Genomic DNA, 20,430 nt, shown 5'->3' on the forward strand with positions numbered 1-20,430 from the left:
TTTTTCCAGAAATTTTAATTATCATTTAATAACATTTGTAGCGTACTGTGAGTTATGGCTTCTATTGTTGGAATCGCGAGAAATTTTACAACTCTACTAAACGTAGTAGCAGGATTAAAAAAATTCATGCAGGTTCCCCATTACCTTACTGTATCATACAGTCCATTCCCAGGTCATTCCGGCCATTAACATACTAGCGTCAACCTGATTCAGGCAATGAATAACATTCTTAGCATACATTTCGCTCGAACTTCAACAGATTTCCTCATTTAATTAAATGCAGCTATTTTATTAGTTTTTCTAAAGGGTTTTTATTCTTTAGGATGACATATCCACAGCTAAAATCTAGACCGATTCGACGCTGAGTACATAGCCGAAGTTAGGGATAAATGTAAATTTTTTCCCCTGAGCAAACACGATCTGAATATAGGGTCTCTCTGATTTGCAAGAGACTCAGAAGCAGCTGTTTAATCCTTTCAATGCCCCCTACTGTGACCGTTTACGTAACACCTGATCAAGAAATATTATGAGCTGATTTCAATCATTCTTTGAAAGATAGCATTACTGCAAAAGTAAGCTGCGATCATATTCCGAACTTTAAAGGCCGTTTAACACGGGGCACGCCATTGCGCAATCTAACGCATGTACGAAGGCGCTATCAATATTGCGTCATGCAAAACGGTGAATTGCTAGAAGACATGGGAGAACGTATGGATGGAAGACGGCAAAATGGCCCCTGTTCTAATTCCAAGCTCGCATTTTCGCAATGTCAACAAATGTTATCAGTTCTAGCCTGCGCAATGACGTGTCCCGTGTGAAACGGCCTTAAGGAATGATTGCGTGTAATTTCGGCGGTGATTGGATTCTTGGGCCACAAGATGTCGCGAGTAAGGCAAAGTCCTGCACCGAAAACCCGTAAGTGCGACATTCGAGGAATATTAAACTGAAATAAAATGAAATTGGTACTTGAAATGTTTCTGAGAGGCATTACATTTACTACACCTTATAAGTACTTTCTTCGCCATTATGCGTGCGGTTATATCGAAGAGTGAGATGAATAAACAAGTACCTTTAATAAAGTTTTCATTTGATTATATATGAATGCCTTCTATCCATTCAAGACTCTCTCAATCTTACAATAAGACCGGAACATTTGCAGAAAAGGTTGGACCATATCACTCGACCGCGTCAAAATTTATTCTTAAATATATATTAGATAAATTAGAAAAATAAATTAGATAGAATTAAAAGAAGGCCAAAAAATATCATCGGTGTACAAAAATATTTTTTCTATTAATTTTTTTGAAAAATTCACGAAGATATTTGGTAATTATGGACAACTGTTCATAAAATTACAGGAAGAACTGGTCTTGTAGGGAACTTTATAATGTCAGTAGGTTTAAGCACTCCTTAAGAGAGGTACGCGGAAGTACACGGACTTCCTCTGCCTTCGACACACCAAAAAGAATACATCAAATTCCGTTGCACATTTAATCACGATATACTGAAATAAATACTTGTAATTTTACACGATTTTAAAATGTATTACGGCCTAGGCATCAATGTTACTAAATCATCTTTAATGTGAAATATGATTTGATGCTTTCCCGGCGAATTATGTGGGTAAACTGTTCTCGGGATTCCCACCGGGTTTAATTCTTTCATAACGGCCAACGTTTCAAGCTCCGTCTCGGCGCTCATCATCAGGGCTGAATGCTGATTTATATAATTTTTGGTCGGTTATCTTTGATGTGCCTTGAATCACATTGCAATCACCTTGAAGATGATGTAGCAGCACTGAAACCTAGGTCGGAATAAATTTTATAATCGCAGGAAATTTGCAAGTATTTACTTCAATTTGGAAAAATTCCACTCCAACCCGCTAGAATCTTCGGAATTTATATTTAAATCACGATACGCTTGAACTCATCACGAGAGATAGCATCAAAGAGATACGGAACCTAGAGGACTATATAGACAGCAGGGGTCACGAGCGACCTTCCTTTGCTCACTTCCCCGCCGGCTTGATTTCCGATGATATCAACAAAGTGTGTTTACAGTCGCGGATAACGACACCGCGCATGGCTGATCTCACAGTAGCGTCCGGAAGAGAAAGAACCCGCGACCAGACACGTCCCGATAAGCGATCAACAACTACGAACAAGGGCACGCAACACGCGATGAACACCCGTGCGTGTCCAAGAACTCCCCTTCGCACGAGGCGGTTCATTTCAAGCCCACCCTCCCGTCACCATTCCATCCGTGTTTGGATAAATCCACTCCAGATTGATTCGCGGGGCTCGGAGCGGAAGAAAAGTACTTTATATGGGGGTAGGTGGGAGTGAATCCTCGCCGGGTACCCCTTTGGCACGAAGAGACCGTCTCTCGTGGGGGGGGTGGGGGGGGGGGGAGAAAAAAGGATTAGGGAAGGAAAATGGTTTCGTCGCGAGGGTCGAGGGTGCGCTTTTATAAAAGGGTGCGGGGGGGGGGGGTATGGGGGAAGGAGGATGAATTTAACTTTGGGAGAGATAGACAGAGAGACGTTAAGAGGGTTAAAGGGACGTGACTAGTCTTTGCAGGGCGCTCAACAGCTGTAAGGGGTCAGTCGCCGATTGATACTCATGCAGATATGCGCAGAGAGGATTGAAATACCACCCCAAGCCCTCGCGCGAGCTGTCCTGTCCTTGATGACATACAATTCTGATGAGCGGTTAGGCGCCCGCAAAAAATACAACTGCATAAATACAAAAATAAAAATAAATACAAAATATAACTTAGGTATCTCAACTTCTCCAGGAGTGCGTATACCTACTGACAAAGTATATCATTTTCCCTACGTAGTCAATACTTCCCGTCTTTTTCTGACAAACAGTTCTCGATTATATCCACATACAATAGTGAATTTTCCAAAAACTTTAATAGAAATAAGAGTTAGAGTACCTATAATATTTTTGTGCAAAGGGAATAACAGTGGAAAAAAATACCAAACCTTTGTAAATTATTATTTAGTAAACGAGGTTATAACGCTAAGACGTCTACTGTTAAGACCTTTATTAGACAGTCTCGGTGGATGGGAAGTTCTCGCATGCAAAACAAGAGGTCGTGGGTTCTAGCCCAGCCTGGGTAGGTGTATCCTATCCATGGCAGGGTTGTTCGTGCACGTGTGACCGTTATCTAGTTGATAAGTCCCGATGTAAAGGGCAAATATGTGCTTTTTTCGGTGGTATGGGGTTAAAGAAATAAATTAATTGTTCGAAAAATCCACAGAGAAAAAATCATTCGCCTTGACCGGGATTCGAACCCGGATCCCTCGATTTCCGGCCGAGTGCTTTAGCCAGTTAAGCTACCGAGGCGTCATTCTTCCCTGTGGAAATTTGTGGACTATACCGGACAAGGTGGTATGGACTGCTGAGCATGTTATGCGACGAGCAGTCCAAATCGTGCGCACGGCGCCACAGCCGGAGAGTAAAGTCCGAACTTTGAACACATATAGGTGTTCTCTCTTTGACGAATTTAAGTATACCGGGACTAGCCACGGTGATAACTTTTACGGGAGTCACCCGCAATGCACAATTGTGCGAAAAATCCATCCAATTGTGCATTGCGGGTGACTCCCGTAAAAGTTATCACCGTGGCTAGTCCCGGTATACTTAAAATTAATTGTTAAAAATTTCGTAGTTTGTGTACGTGGTAAAAAGTACGTGAGTTTTAATGTTTTTTTGGGGTTAACCACATCTCGATGTTGAAATACAGTCGTCGTTTCTTCTCCCTTGCCGGAGATATCTATTCATAAGTCGATTCTATTTTAACATCTACGTGCAGATAACACCAAAAAATTATGAAATCATAAATGCGGAATTTTTTATAATTTTTATATTTATGGCGAATTATGAAAAATATTCGATCGGTGAGAATATCTTCAAAACGAAAGTTTTGCAAACGAAGAAAGTATCATCGTTCTCTAGAATTGAGGAAATGAATCATAAATTCCTCTCAGGTGTTTCTCTAGATGCTGCTTACCATCCTAAGGAACTACATTTAAAGTAAAGGTAGTCCCAACCCTTTCTATATAGGTGCAGCGAGTCATATATAGCACTGTGGAACGACTTCCGAAAAAATGACTCTTGCAAACTAGCTAAAGGCCACATCACAGGCTCACTTCCTTTAAATAATGATTCGCGATATTGCCATTCATAAATTATGAAATAATCTGCTAAATAATGACCAAATATATTAATGATTATTATTTTTGGGAGAGAAATACCTTGGATTCTGGGTCAGGAAAGGGTGATCAACGACGATAACGCAATACATAGCCTACAAAAGCGATCCTTAATCTCGGCAATTAAGTCAATTACCTGTTGATGTTGTCATGTTTTTTTCTGTGCAAATGGTCAACGATAGCTTTAAATAAATCAACGGATTTACCGTCATGGAAAAACCATTCAGATCATATTTACTATGAAACTCGAGACGTGAGGTTGTAACCTCCCACCCGAAAATCATGTGAGATGGGTATACATCGTTCGGGAGATGATACCAGGGGAGGTCAAGATGATTGATGGTGGCATGCACCTGAAAAATGCAACCTACATGAGTAGCCATGCTGAATAAAAGAAAACCCTTTAGACATTTCACCGGAACACGATGTTGCCCATTGCTCTCATAACCTGACAGTACCTGAGAGCTCAAAGGGAAAATATCGAATAAAAGAGGCATCAAGCCACGTTTTCCTCGGATGACCACGATGCGTCGTGTTATCCTCGCTGACCACCGCGCCGTCGGGATTCCAAAGTAGAGTGAGACCTTTCATATTTTTTGCGCAAAAGGTCGACGAACACGTCGTACAGTTCGAACTGTCATATCGGATCCCTCTAATGTCGTCCTCCCTAGGACCCGAGCGGCATCGCTGTGCGACAGATTTTATTTCGCCCGCTCGTAAACTGGTGAGGGATTCCTCTCGCGAGCTGCCGGCTAATGGCGATTTGAACGGATTGCGGGACATAGGCGCACACACTCGTCAGGGATCTCCCGTCAAAAGACGGGGTTTCTCCCTGTTACGAATTAACGACGGAGGGTTAGGGGTGATGGGGGGAATGACAGTACTTTTAAGCTATCAGAGGGAAGCGGATGAGAAAGAGGGGAAATCAATGCAAAAAAATGAAGGATAATGAACGGGGAAATAGTGGCGGATACATATGAAGGGCGCAGAGGGCGCGCCCCCCTTGAGGTGCCGCCCGCATTGCCTTACATTGCAGAACTACAATTTCGACTCTTTTATATCATAAGATGGCATTGTCTTGTACATGTATCCAACTATTTGATCGATAAGTTTTTCTCTTTAATAGGAAAATCCTCCAAAATCGTTGGCACATTAATGGCTGATGCCTGGTTTCGATAGTTAGTGGGCCTTTTCCGCTTTTGTAGCGGTATGGTGTTTACCCCGTCCCTTCCCTTCCAACCCTATCCCTATCCCAGAGGCGTCGGCGGGCTCCTATCGCGGCGCCGCCTCTTTCCTTGTTCCTTCCCACCCAAACCCCTCCCCGGAAGCGCGGTCGTATAAGTCTCCGACTTGGTTCCCGGCTCCGGTGTTTGGTATCCTTCAGAGCACCCACCTTGGAGTCCTGATCTCTCTGTCTTGTACATGTGTGTAATAATTATAACAAAATTCTTAAACTTTGCATATGACTTGATTGTTTTCCATTGCGATAAAATTAAAGGCAGCTCAAGATATCTTTTGCACCCCCCGTTGAATTTTTTCTGAATCTGCTACTGCGGGGAAATAACCCTATGTCCCTATTATTAGTGGAATGGATTAAACAGATACTATGGGGTTTCACATACTATTTATGAATACAGAAAGATCAGAGTGTTTCTACAAGGACAAGAAATGGTGATCGGGTTTATACATCGAATCATATTCATAATCTATGCTATCCTGTGGAATTCATCATGGCATGTACAACAGACCCTTAAAAACATTTTCCTGCGTCTCAAATTGGAACATTTTTGCACAATATTTTCCCTGCGGTAAAAGGTTTACATTTGAGGTAAAGGCAGTGGCGGATAAAGAAAATACTAAAGGAGGAGTGGCGAAAAAGATATCTTGAGCTACCTTTGCTTTTATCGTAATAAAAAAGAAATCAAGTCACAACCAAAGTTGAAGGAAGTTATGTCATCTTATAATATAAAAAAGTTACAACTGATGTTCTGCAATGCTCGGCAATGCAGGCGGCACCTACATCCATTGTGGGATTCGAGGTCACGACTTTTGGAACGGAAATCGTACACATTATCGGTGAAAACTTTGGGTATTCCACCGGATGAGTTAATTGTGGACTGACGTTTCTATGGTTGCCTCTGCAATCAAAAGTCGGTCTATTAGCAACACATCCGGTGGAAAACCCGAGAAGATTTCACCAGTATCATGCGCCGTGAGAGAAAAAATCATTTTTCGTGCTGGTAATCCTCTGCGCCCGAGGGCGTAGTGAGGAAGCGGCAACAATGGTCACTGAGCTCCTTTTAATCAACCACTGAGACGACCATAGGGCTCCAAGAGGCCCCATCTCTTAACCCCAACCATCGCCTTATCTCTAATGCGTGGATTGCGAGGATGGCAGGAGAAAGGGTAAGATCGCTGGGGTTCGTTCGGAAAGGGGACCGGCTCGTGTTGTGATCAGCAATGCAAACATCTCCGCCTTGAGCCGTGAAAACGCCCTCTGGCGGTGAGTGCGGGCGCATTGCGCCGAGCCTCGCCTTTTCCCATGGGGGGATTAGGATTGGAGGGAGGGGGGACGGAGGCGCGTGGTGCTGGCTCCCCGCTGCGAAGGCTTCGATTGCCTCCCCAGGGCGAGCAGCACAAGGGCCGGCCTCAATATGGTGCGAATCTCACGGCGGGGATTAGAGGAATCAGTGGGCACGGACCGGCCGGCTCAACTCAACGTCTCACCAAATGTCTCAATTAAATGCCGACGTGCGGGTCGAGGGGAAAAAAGGAGTAATGGGCACATTCGGAACATATTTCTCGATGGCAGGAGGGATTCTCGGGGTTTCCACCGGGTAATTGGCTTAATGTCTTTCGAAGTTTCGATAAACGACTTGCTCTTCATCCTCAGATGATCTTCTCTCAAATGCTGAATGCTATCTCTCAAATAGATCTGGTATACATATATACACCCTGACCATAGGTAATGTGTAACCTGATTAGCTCTACGCAGGGAAAATGCATTCCTCGAGGGATAACGGCACAGCTACGTCCAAAATGTGGAGTTACAGAAGAATGTTATAAATCAAATGGATAATATAATGCCTGGTTTTTTTCCCGGCGAACAATTGCAGTGAATATTTCTCGGGTCATACACCGGGTAAGACCCTCCATACCTCCTTCAGACGTTTCGATGTGCAACTCGCCTATCGTCCTGAAATGAAAAGTCCTATCGTCATGAAATTGTAATTGGATTCCTGAATCCCTGAGGAAGATGGATGAGTAGCACATCGAAACGTCGGAAGCAGTAAAACTGTCATCCCTGAAATTCGAATGTTGCCGTGGCCGACCACAGCATTTCCCACCACCATGTCATCTGCTGAGAGGATACAAAGATTATTTTCCGCAAGGAGACTGCCTAGAGGAAGCCCAATTCCATCCCATTGAAGGCTGACTTCTGTTGCCACTTCGATGGCATTTTAATCAGCTTTTAAAAATTTTCATGGCGCGGTGATGAGTGCAATACGATCCACTTATTTCCAATATTTTTCTATATAATGTTTGTCATTGCAAGGAATAGCACTGAAGAGTTATGAATTTTATAAATAATATCATCATGAATCTAAATTTCGGTTGACACCACTAATTATTCTTTATTTCCTCGTGAAACGCGGATCAATTTGTCCATTAGCGACGCCAGTGGCGACTTCTGTAAACCCATTTAAATGTGGTGTGGGTGACACATTTAGAGACCGACTTAAAATCCTCTTTTGCAATATTCGTGATTTGCCAGATCGATAAACATCGATCGATCGGGAAAGGCTGACAAACGAGGCTATTGAAATTCGTATGAAGACCATCACGAATCACTGAGCACTTCATGAAAACCAATGCTGAGGAGCATTCGCGAAGCGAGGTATCACCATGTTCGGAGGACCAAATTGACATGCCCTGATGATAATGAACGACTCGTTCTTCGAAACGTCGAACGTGATGGAGAACCTGAGCCGTAGATATGGGGATATGGAGGACTTCACCCCGTGTCAGACCCGAAAAATCTTAAATGCCAATCAAATGGATAGATAGTGTGAGTAATGAGGAAGTCCTAAGAAGAGCAGGAGAGAAGTCTTTCGAACAGGGATGGCAAGTGAAACGAAACGAAAATGTTTCATTTAGACCCGGAGGGAAACGGAAATACGAGGTCTGGGTTTAGTTTCGTTCCCGCACGAAATTAAAATCACCAAGGAGTTTATTTTCGTCCCGGGACGAAACTTTACTCACGAGAACGAAATTAAATTAATCGAAACTCCGCTGCTCGCAGTTAAGTTTCGACCCCAGAAGTTTGAGTGGAGGGGAAAAAGAGGGAATAATTAAAACATAAACAAAATTTGTGCCATTGTCTGAATAAATGTCGCTGCACTTTCCTCGTCGAGATGTGAAGCGCTTTAAAGCTCGCAAAAATGCTTCTGTCGTCAAAAATCCCCCACTAATTCAAGATGCATTGTCTTGGTGGAGAAGCAAACAAATACAGATATATAAGCCTTGATTGGCTGAGATCCTCGACTACGACTAGTTTTTACATAAATGGGGCCGCAATAATTAACCCCGCACCGTAAAAAGAGGGTACCGAGAGGGTATTATAATGAAGTAGGCCGAACATCTACTTCATTCAACCATACTTCATTCTCGTTGTGTGGGTCGAAACTAAACTGTTCGAAGGTGAAGCTAGTGGTCCCTCTTGTGCGAAACATTATCTACGTTTCGTTTCGTCCCAGAGTTTAAGTTTAGTTTCGACCCGAAGTAGTTTGACTCAGATGTCGTTTCGACCCTGGGTTTAGCTCCCCGGGTTTAAATCCATTTCGTTTATAAATTTCGCTCCTGGGAACGAAACTATTGAAATTTTACTGGTTTTGACTTTCATTTAATTTCTATCACCATTCCTGCTTTTCAAATATTAGGCTAGAAAACGGGACAATTGACTCGGCCATACCTTAAGGCGAGAATTCATGTTGGGAATATGTATTGCCGGCAGCATCCTCTGCTGTTAATTTTGCACCGGTATATGGTGGTGGAGTGGTGGAAAAAAAAGCTTGTTTCTCTCACTCGGAAAATTCTAAAAAGAAAAACTGAAACTATAATCTTCTCAAAACTCATTCATTAGCAAATATTAAATGTAATTCATCAGTTATTCCATTATGATTATGATGATTATGCTATTTTCAAGGAAGAATTTAATTGAAAGACGCCGCACAAAAACTAGCAAGCCTCAAAACTTTTTATCTTACTTAAACACAGCTACTTCATGTTTCCAAGTAGGCTTCCGCGGAGATTATGACGGTAGGCACTGATTCTTCCGGGTTTTCTTCCGCGCTTATCAAGTAAAATGGTATCCAAAAAATGTTACTGGATAAACGCAGAAGAAAACCCGGAAGAATCGCTGCAAGAAAATACCTCATACTTAAATTTGCTTATGATAGGTCAAGCAGTGATTAAACTATGGGGGGATTCAGGGGATAAATTCCCCCTTAAGCCTCAGAGAAATGAAAAAATAATTTGAAAATATCGCCTAGTTTTGACATATAATAACTGTATCTGCTTAAAGTTAAAATTTTAATGGCAAAATGATGTAAAATGTATAACCAGGCATGTAATTTTTCAAAAATTTTCACGAATCTCCCGTTGCCTAGAGGGCGAGGAGTCGTCATCCCAGGCCATCCCCCCCCCCCCCCAAAGCACATTCCTAGTTACGTCACTGAGGTCAAGTAAAAAAATAAGGAATTGGCAGATATCGCCTTTATCCATTCGTTGAATAAAATATAAAAACACCTATTTAAGTGCTAAGATAATTTGGAATGAATTGCAGTGTAATACAAATAATATACGGCACCTGTTACACTTCCGCTATCAATATTCCTAACCACGCGATTCACGACGACTGAAATTGGAGGCTATGCGAAATTACTGCTGAAATAAAAAGCGTTCTCGTCGTGAGCTCTTCACATTTTAAACAAAAATTAAAACCCACTCCAATCCGAATAAGCTTCGAAATATTAATGAAACACAACCGAGCTCGATTTTATGCTCTCTGCCAACACTCCCAATCTAAAATGCAAATTAACGCGCGCACTACCGGAGAATTCATATTCATCACCGGATCATTTTGCTCACTCTCAATAAAAAATATACACTTATATCTCTCTACCAAGACCAATCGATCACAATTTTAACTACATCCACGCTCGCTAATTATATCTGTAATTACGAACTCTCGTACAACATGATATATATACGTAACCAATCCAAAGCTCGCACGGAACCCTTGTGTGAAAATTAGAAGGAAAAAAAATTAATTTGAAACCCAAACGGTTGGTCAGCGTGGGCGCATTTTTTTCTCTGGGCTGAACTATCACGGACGATAATTACTCCGGGACAACCTTTCAATTTAGCCAGGTGAGCGCGCCCATTCCCGGCGGATAATCAAAAGGCCGCAGTCTCGAAGCCCGCCGCGGTCATGGGCGTCATGCGGTTTCCCGTTGAAGGTCATAACAAAAGCCAGGGAGCGAGGAAAAGAGGAAATATCAGAATAGCGAAGAGAAGCGGAAAAAGCTAAAATAGCTTCTCGAGCTAAAAATTGAATAACCGTCCATTTTATGTGTCTTTGAACTGTAATTTTTCATAAAGGCCTCGTTGCCAATAAATGGAATTGGTTAATCAATCCATCGAAAAGTCGATTCGCCAGTACACCAAATAGTCAAGAAAAAAATTAGCTGCCAAGCGTTATTATTTTTGTCGACTTGGAATAATAATAATAATAGTAATGGTAGAATGAATCTGATTACTATTGAGGGCAATCATTATAATAAAATAACAGAAAGGAGGCATGCCGGAATAGAAAAAAGCAGCAGAAAAATCATGGGATGTACTCCATAGCTGATTGATGCTTTTTTCTCACCTCTCGAAAAATTGAATAACAGCCCATTTAATTTGTTTCAACAGATAATTCTTTAGTACGGTTAAACCTATAAGTGTAATTGGTTAATCACTCAATAAAAAAATCGATTGGTCAACAAATCAACCAGTTACAAAAATAATCAACTGCCAGGAGTAATTATTTCTGTCTACCTGGAAAAATAATGAAGCTAGAATGATTATGAATATTATTGAGGACAATAGTACCGTAAATATAACAGGAAAGGGGAATTTTAAAACAATGAAGAATTTTTGATGATTTTTGTGATGGTTTGTGCACGCTGCTCTATTACAGCAGAGCATGGATATGCTTTTAAAAACTCTTCGGTGCTGCTCTACGTGTATAATATACATAGGCGGATCCAGGGGGGGCATGGGGGCACGTGCCCCCCCCAGACCCTTAAATTAATTTTTTATTTATTAAAAAAAAATATTTTTAATACGGTCCCATTATAATTTCGTTCGTTTTGTATAACAAGGTATCCTTGTGCCCCCCCCTGAACAAAATCCTGGATACGGCCTTGCTTGTGCCCCTCCCAGAAAGAAATCCTGGATCCGCCCCTGATAATATATATTATCCCCGTTCAAACGGCTGAGTTTTAATCGGATATTTATCAATTATTTAGATAAAAATCTCTCGATTATCGGCAAACATCTCTGGATTATTTGGTAAAAAATCAAGAGATGCAATACATAGCTGATTGATGTTTTCTCTTCGCCACTCGAGCTAAATATTGAATAACCGTCTATTTTATGTGAGTTTTAGCAGCTATTTTTTATGCTTGTGAATGTAATTGCAATCTCTATGGAAAAATCGATTGATCAATAAATCAACCATTTACGGATATAATCAACTTCCAGGAGTTATAATTTTTGCAACCTTAAAAAAATAATAAAGCTAGAATGAATCTGAATATTGTTAAGGACAATCATAACATAAAAAATAACAGAAAAGAGGAATTTCAAGACAGTGAGGAATTGCAGATATTTTTTGCGATGGTGTGCTTTAAAACAAAACACGGTGGTGTTGTTCTACGATTATTGTATAAGAAACTACTCATTAAAATACAAGAAATATTATCCCTGTTCAAACGACTGACTTTTAAACGGCTATTTAACGCAGATATTTCGAGAAAAATCTCTGGTTCATTCTTTTTACAGAATAATTGTCTATTTCTCTGGAAACAGTAACGCTAAGCAAGAACATATTACTTTTCTACATTATTGTCATTATCCCTGGTTTTACTCCATTTCCCAGACACAATGGCATTCCCTGACCTACAGGTTTAGCCACCTTGTTGGATGATCGATATGTCAATTGATTTGCCCAAAAAAAAAACATGTTGTTGCATGTCCAATGTTCAGCGGAAATTTGAGAGGTTACCCAGTTGGATTATCTATATTTTAATCGATTTTAAGGAAAAAAAATAGATGTTTCAGACATGTATTGCAGAGTAGAAATTTTATATCATATTCAAAATCAAATGAGCGACGTAAAATCCACGACCAATGCGGCCATTAATCAAAACGCGACATTCCACGAGGCAGAGTTACAGCTGTCGTCAAGTGGGGGAGCATAACACATCAAACAAGGCAACCGACCAAAAAATTAAAACCACGGCCATCCAATGGTTACCTCACGCTGATGAAAGTAAAGAGCAGGATATCCGATAAATCAGTTAGCTTTTTATATCGATCCCGGATGTCAAATTATATTTTTCTCCTCGAGTGTTAGGAGGGTGGGGGAAATGTGAGGAGAATTTTGATGAAAAAAGCATTATTCGAGCGCCCTGTTATTCAGATCATAGGCGTACCCAGCAGGGGGCAGGGGGGTCAACTTCCCCCCTAGAAGCGAAAATAAATTTAGTTCAAAACAAAATTTATGAAAAAAATTTCCTTTTGAAGAAAAATGATGTTAGTGAAAGACAGGGAACTGAAATAAAAATCATTATTTTTTCAAGCAAATAATTATAAAAACTAATAAATTTCTGTAATAATTTCCTTAAAATTTTGGTTTCATTAGCCTTTTCTGTGCAAAAAAGTTACAACTTGAACCTCCACGCTAGTTTTGCCCCCCCCCTTTCCCCTATTTTAATTCTTGGTACGCCCATGATTCAGATTGATTCGAAAGAATATTCAATATAATTATTCCAATGTACGAGGGGCACTCCAAAACTAATTTCCTGACACCACAATTGTTACTTAAGAAACTTCCAATTAATAGAATGCATAGAAGCATCTTTACCGATTCTATTTAACATTTATTTGAACGCAATACCGATCGAGGTGTGGTAGCATGGTAGCAGCAGTATTTTAAGATGGCGGTTACACTTGATGCCCATCAAAAGCAACGCGCTTTCACTGAGTTCCTCTGTCGTGAGAATTATACGGTCGGATATATTCACGAAAGGCTAAAGAGGGTGCATAGAGATGATGATGTCGATCGCAGTACAGTTAGTCAGTGGGTACAACGAGTATCTGGTGAGAACGGGCACGCCAATGTTGAAGATTATGTACGCAGCGGTAGACCCCAGGCTGCATAAACACATCTCATTGTTCAGCGCGCCGAGTCAAGAGTTTTACCGAGCAGATATACACGACTAAGTTCCAAGGTGGCGTAAGGCTATTGAATAGGACGGGGATTATGTTGAAAAGTGACGTGGTTTTCCTGAAGGATTTTTCAAAAAACTGTTAAAATTGGAAGGAAATTTGGGTGCATTAGTTATTGAGTGACCTTCACAAACTTATTCTGAACCTTATTACTAAATATAAAAATTGCTTTAATTAAAACGTAAATGTTGAATCAACCTTGAACAACGTAGCTGTGACACGCTTCAAAAATTCTAAAAAATTGCCCATATTGAATTTTTTTCGAAATCCGATGCGGGCAATGTTAAATTTAATTAGATAAAATTAATGCCACACCTTTTGTGTAAATTCAATTGTAACAAAAATTTGCAATACCTATTGTTAATTCACATCACCTTCTTACGGCTTAGTCGTGTTATTTTTGGCCAATACTATATAAAATGGCGTACCCAGGTTTTCGTCGAATTTTTGCATTTATGTAGGATTATAAAAAAGTAAGATTATGAAATGTGGTGCTACCGAAGAATGATGAAGATAAAATGGATTTACCGTGTGAGTAACAAGGAAGTGCTAAGGAGAGTGGGAGAAAAGAGAAGCCTCCTAAAAACATTAAGCAGAAGAAGGGACAACTTAGTTGGCCACATTTTGAGGCACGATGGTCTGATGAAGACAATCGTTGAAGGACAAGTGGAAGGGAAAAAGGGCAAGGGACGGCCCCGAATGAGTTATATAGGACAGGTTATAAAGGATGTAAAAGAGAATAAATATGTAGCTATGAAGAGATTAGCGGATAGGAGAGAGAAATGGAGAGCTGCGTCAAACCAATCTTAGGATTGTTGACTGATGATGATGATGAAGATTATGAAAAATTATCTTATGAAAAACAATGCGCGTCAAAACATGCACTATCGTACGGACAAATACTTAGCAAATTTTCAACTTCCATAAGCATGATAAAGGTGAAGCATGCGCTGCAGGCAGATTCACGAAAGGATAATGATTAAATGTGAAGATTCACTACTTGAACTCCACATCAAAAGTATTTTTTCATTATACTAAATTAAAGCGAAGCCAACGGATTAAATCTGGAGTTTCCTTACCTAACACTTTGAGTGCCAGTCGATTTTCTACGTACTATTCTAAAAGTGTCGAGGCATTTTTGCTGATTTTGCAGTAGGTTAGGAAAAAGAATTAGGTCTCAAAAACAACTGAAGGTACATATTATTATTATTAGAGTATTCTACCGATTAAGGTAGGTTTGCATGGAGTACTAAAGAAGTTATCGGGGAGCCTTCCTTTCCTTCCATTACCGCCTTCTTCAATTCACTATAAGGCCTACTCCCCTTCAATCTATCCAAAAATCCTACTCTTTTCCTTCCCCTTCCTCGTTTCCCTAACATTCTACCCTCTAACACCTTTATCAACATCCCCTCCCCGCTGAGTACTCCCTCCATCCATACCTTCTGTCTCCTCCGTATCTCATCCAAAAGCTGCCTCTCCTCACCCACCATATCCAGCACTTCGTCGTTCCTTTTCCTCTCCGTCCATTTCACCCTCTCCATTCTTCTCCATACCCACATCTCGAATGCCTCCAATCTTCTCTCGTCTTCTTTCCTCAGTGTCCACGTTTCCGCACCATAGAGAGCTACACTCCAAATCAAACTCTTCACTAACCTTTTCTTTAAACTCTTACACAACGATCCTCTAAGATGCTCCTTCCTGTTCATGAACGCCTCCTTTGCTAGTGCAATTCGCTTCCTGATGTCTTTGCTACTGTGTCCGTTTTCCTCTAATGTGCTGCCCAAATAGTTAAACTGCTCTACCTGATCAAGTTTTTCCCCACCTACTTTGATCTTGAGTCTCACATTCCTCGTTCGCGATACTTTACAAAACCGCATTACCTTAGTCTTTTTGTGATTAATCCTCATCCCATACTCCTCGCACCGCTCGTATAACTCATCCACTATATTTAAAAAAAACTTTAGGAAATCTATATTATATGTATTTTCACCTTTTTGATGTATCATTTGACGAATTTTTGGTAACAACGTGAGTTAATTTTTTATAATTTTATAGAAAATAATTAATAAAGGATTTAAAAGGTATGATACTTTATTTCCGAATTTATTTAAGACGACCGGTTTTGTCGCAGAGGTGACGTCTTCAGGTACAGAAATCGTTTTTTTTTTCATATTAAAAAATAACCATTTCTGTACCTGTAGATGTTGCCTCTGCGACGAAACCGGTCGTTTTAAATAAATAGTGTGAAAAAGAACCATACCTTTTTAATTCTTTATAATTGATTTCCACAACATTAAGCCCGAAAGCATAGAGTTTAAAATAATTAATATAATGTTAAAATAAAATGAATATTGACTATAGAATGATTAGTAAACTATCAGAATCCGAGAGTGACATTGCTGGAGGAGCGATATCATGCTCCAGGCACTTTTCGCGAGAGATAAGAGGGACTGTGAGGGATAAACTCGCCATTTAATCCATTAGGGAAAGCGGTAGTAAACTAGTAAATAGGGCAATAGGGAGGGATCAGAAAGGGAGCGGGAAGTGTGAATGAACGGCCCAGTTACTGGGTGCGGTATACGGGGTTAAAGAAGGGGGAGCCGTGTCTTACATCGAGCGAGAGTTCGATCTGGCCCTCGGGCAGGTGGTTGCTCTGGTGACCGCTGTGGCTCTGGTGGTGGTTCCTGTAAGCCTTTCGGTGCTCGTTAAACTCCCGCAGCCTCTGGTTGTAGTGGTCCAGCTGCTCCCTCAGCATCGCGTCTTCGATCTGCGAAATCAAGAGAGAGAGAGAGGGAGGCTGTAGTGTCGCGTGTATAGTGTGCGGGAATGGAGTCGGGCGTGGGAGCCGTGAATCAGGGCGATTCGGGAGGCGAGAACACGATGACAGGGCCGGCGGCCGTCCCCAGAGGGGCAGTGCACGACACCTCGGCGGCCCTGTCGTCGTCTGTCCCCGCGACCCCGACACATTTTGCGGGGCAGGCATTGGCCGTGATTAACGGCGATCGGATACCTCGTCCCACACCGCGGTGTGTCCCATCGGTTGAAAGAAAAGTTAGCCTCTCTCTTTGAAGGGAAGCTAAAAGATATCGTTTGCGCCATGAGGTGTTCTTGCAAAAATCCAAAATCCCCGAGCATAACAAGTCAGTGTGGCGTAACTTGGCGTATTATTGCGCTGACCATTTCTTTTAACTTTAAAGAGAGGGTGACAAGAGAGGATCTTGAAAGATTAAACAAAAGTTAAAAATAGCATTTTTTCAATCAGACACTCTCAAAAAAAGGAAAAAGTCCCGTGCACAATGTAGCACGGGCTAACTAGGCTCATTATCACACGAACCAGATCACCGTTTCTTACAACTAGAAATTTGAAATAGAGGATATCAAGAGAGGATCTTGAAAGTTTCAACAAAAGCCAAAAGTAGCATTTTTGGTATAAGATCTCTTAAAAAAGGAAAAATCTACGTGCACAATGCAACTTGGTCTATTTAGGCTAATTATGATCCTGACCAAGACTCCTTATCCATCAGTCGAAGCCATAAGGAAACGTTTCTGCTACTCTTACGAATATGGAAAGCTCCATTCACAACCCCTCATATTGGTGTAACTTGGATTACTATGACCCAGACTAAATAGTAATAGATTCCACCCAGTGGCGTAACCAGGATTTTGAAATAAGGGGGGGAGGGGGATTTACCGGAGGTTTCGGGGACACGGACAATACGGGGTGTATGGAAAACATCCCAGGGCAAATGGGCGTCCCCCCAGAAAATTTAGGGATTTTTGATGCTGAAAACGTGATTTTTATAGGACTCAAAAATATTAATTTTGTATGAGTTTTATAAAAAGTTATTTATCGAGGCCATCTTACCGGTTTTTGACTCCTCTTTTAAAGGCTCAAAGGGGGGAGGGTTTAGCCGGGAAATGTGAGCTCCCCGTGGCTAGGCCACTGATTCCATCAAACACTCCTCAGTCCACGAATCGATAATTTTTAACAACAAATAACTGTTTAATATTGATTCGAAAATTTCGAAAATTCAAATACTAATTATGTGCCGACAAAATGAACACCTATGAAAATAATACATTGAACAAATAAATTTTTTTTCAGTACTACACAAGGGCTATTAACAAATATTGTACAGAATTCGTAACTGCCAAATAATCATTGGTTAATTTCAGAGTCAGATTGGCAGGTTCCGTTTAAACTACGGTTAAATACGAATGAAAATGTTTAAAGTTCAGCGTTCTACCTTTTTTGCGGCGATAGTAGTTCAGAATAACGCGTTGCTATAGAAATAACTCTGACTTTCAAGGCTGATTGGTATCAGCATTTACTTTAAAAACTATAAATTAATTTATTTTTTAACCATCGAGGTTTGTTTGAGGCTAGTTAACTCCCGCTCAGTTAATTGAAAGTGCTCCTGCATAAGTAGCTAGAGAAAAATATCGAGGATTTTTCTGTCTCCCCAAAAATTTATTAAACTCAAGCCACGAAGAAATTTAACAATCTGAAATCAGAATTAACCTATTAAATTGTAAGAGGATTTCAAAAAGCAATTTCATACATTGCATTACATAATATATGAGATATATGGCAGAATAAAGCTTCAGCAATTTCAGAAGTAAATTATCTACTAATAATATTGGCCACTTTCAACCGATTGAAAATATTGGTTAATTCATTTTTGCCGTTAAAATTCATCATTGCAGTCACGTATTGCTCATTCATCTGAGAGATCTTTTGTTTGGTAAATGGAGTAAATATAATTATATTAAATTTAAACTAAATAAAATTATCATACGTATATCATTATTTGAAATCTTAATATAATAACTGCGGCTTTACTGAATGCTGTTTGACTAGCCGGAGTGAGCAAAAACTGCATATAAAAATCCCAACGATGCCAGAAAAAAATTTATCGGGTAATGAAAATATGCCAATATTGAATCACTCAAATTCTTGAATACTAAAAAGAATGCGGATATTTTTCGATTCCATCCGTCATTAGAATAAAAATTTTCATTTAATTGATCATCAATGAATTACTTTTGACCACGAGAGCTACCTCAGGGATTCAGCTTAACTGACCAAAGAAAGGGAATACAACATTAGTGTGGTTACCCGCTGGTGCGGTGAGCGCAGAAAGATAGATAAAGTGGAATAATGGAAAGAAAAGCTAATAAAAACTCGAACACAATCGATGAATGCTTTTTTTTCAGACGCTTAAACTGACCGGGTAAATGGTGACAGGAAAAAGGTAACCATATCATTTCCCCGCAATGTTGACGAATGAGTGGTGAATATTCTGTTGAGAAACCTTTTCCATATTAATCAAAGGAAACCATAGAGCAGGGCAAATCACGATTTGTATACAACTTGCAACCTACTACGATCATAATTACCCGAGAATAAAAATTTTCACCGAAAGAAGAATTAAGTAGGAAGATTTGCCAAATCACTTTCGACGCGTCGATTTAATTACGAAATACCGGAGAAAGGAATGCCAATAAAAATTACGATAAGTAATTGAAAAGGATTGAATCCTATAATATATCCCGATTGAAACAGTCAGAATCAATATAAAGAGCAACTATAAATCTTAAGTTGTAGACAAAATAAATCATCATAAAAATCAATCATAGGTCAACAATCCTAGGATTGGTTTGTCGCAGCTGTCCATTCCGCTCTCCTATCCGCTAGCCTTTTCATAGCGACGTATCTCTTCTTCAAAATAAATAAAAATGGAAAATCTACTAAATGTGCATGGGACACATCTGTATTTTAATCCCCACTGCCTGCAAAAAGAAAGCAAGACACCCTAGTTTGAGGAACTCTATCGTCTAACTGAGGCAATCATTTTCAATGCAAAAAAAGCATACGAAGGATAATTTATTTCTACGTTGGAACATTTACTTCAAAAAAATTTCCACCCCACGGTATTTTCTGTACTTAATTTTTTCTAAAGAAAGTTCCCGATTTTTGCGCGTAAAATCGAGTTGCCCAAATTTGTCGATTGGTATTCCCGTAGTTTTTGTTTCTATTACTTGGAATTTTTACATAAGAAATCCAGATCTATTATTAGCAATTTGCAGAAAACAAATTGTTTATACTCGAAAATTGATAGATTTGTCGTAAACTACGCAAATCTTTGCTCTTTGCTAAATCGTTTAGACGATAAAGCTTCTCAAACTCGGGTTTCTTGCTTTTTTTGCAGACAGTAGTTACACGGTAAGCGGGGATTTTGCCGCATTTTTCAAAAATTCGAAATAGCGCGTTTACTGCGTATAGATCACTGGTTGCACACTTAGGTATTCTATTCCTGTACTCTTTCCTCGACCAACAACATTATCGTCTGCAATTCCTTGAGAAAAAATATTCAAAGTATTTATGAAGAAATTTGCATATTAACATGATTTATTTTTGTTTATAAATGAAAGAGGAACCTCCAATAGTTACGCCACTCATGCTATCTATGGAAAGTTTTCTTATACAAAATTTCCTGATTGTTGCAAGGTCTGAGGTGTTATATGCACAAAATTTCGCTTTTAAGTTTGGGTAATAATATACCAAATTACACCTAGTTAACGGAACTACGCAGAGGTGCACATTATACATCACAGAGAAAAGACAGGAAGAAAGAATGAATCTC

General features: G+C 40.0%; 1 protein-coding gene across 1 annotated transcript in view; it reads right to left on the reverse strand.

Moving 5' to 3' along the window:
• LOC124153992 overlaps positions 1–20,430 on the reverse strand; it is a 193,161-nt gene that overhangs the window by 32,215 nt on the left and 140,516 nt on the right. The window contains exon 6 of the mRNA XM_046527453.1: positions 16,395–16,550. Coding sequence (XP_046383409.1) covers positions 16,395–16,550 — 156 coding nt within the window. The remainder of the gene's footprint in view (positions 1–16,394; positions 16,551–20,430) is intronic.

Source organism: Ischnura elegans, chromosome 2 (assembly GCF_921293095.1).
Source record: "Ischnura elegans chromosome 2, ioIscEleg1.1, whole genome shotgun sequence".
Taxonomy (NCBI): Eukaryota; Metazoa; Arthropoda; class Insecta; order Odonata; family Coenagrionidae; genus Ischnura; species Ischnura elegans.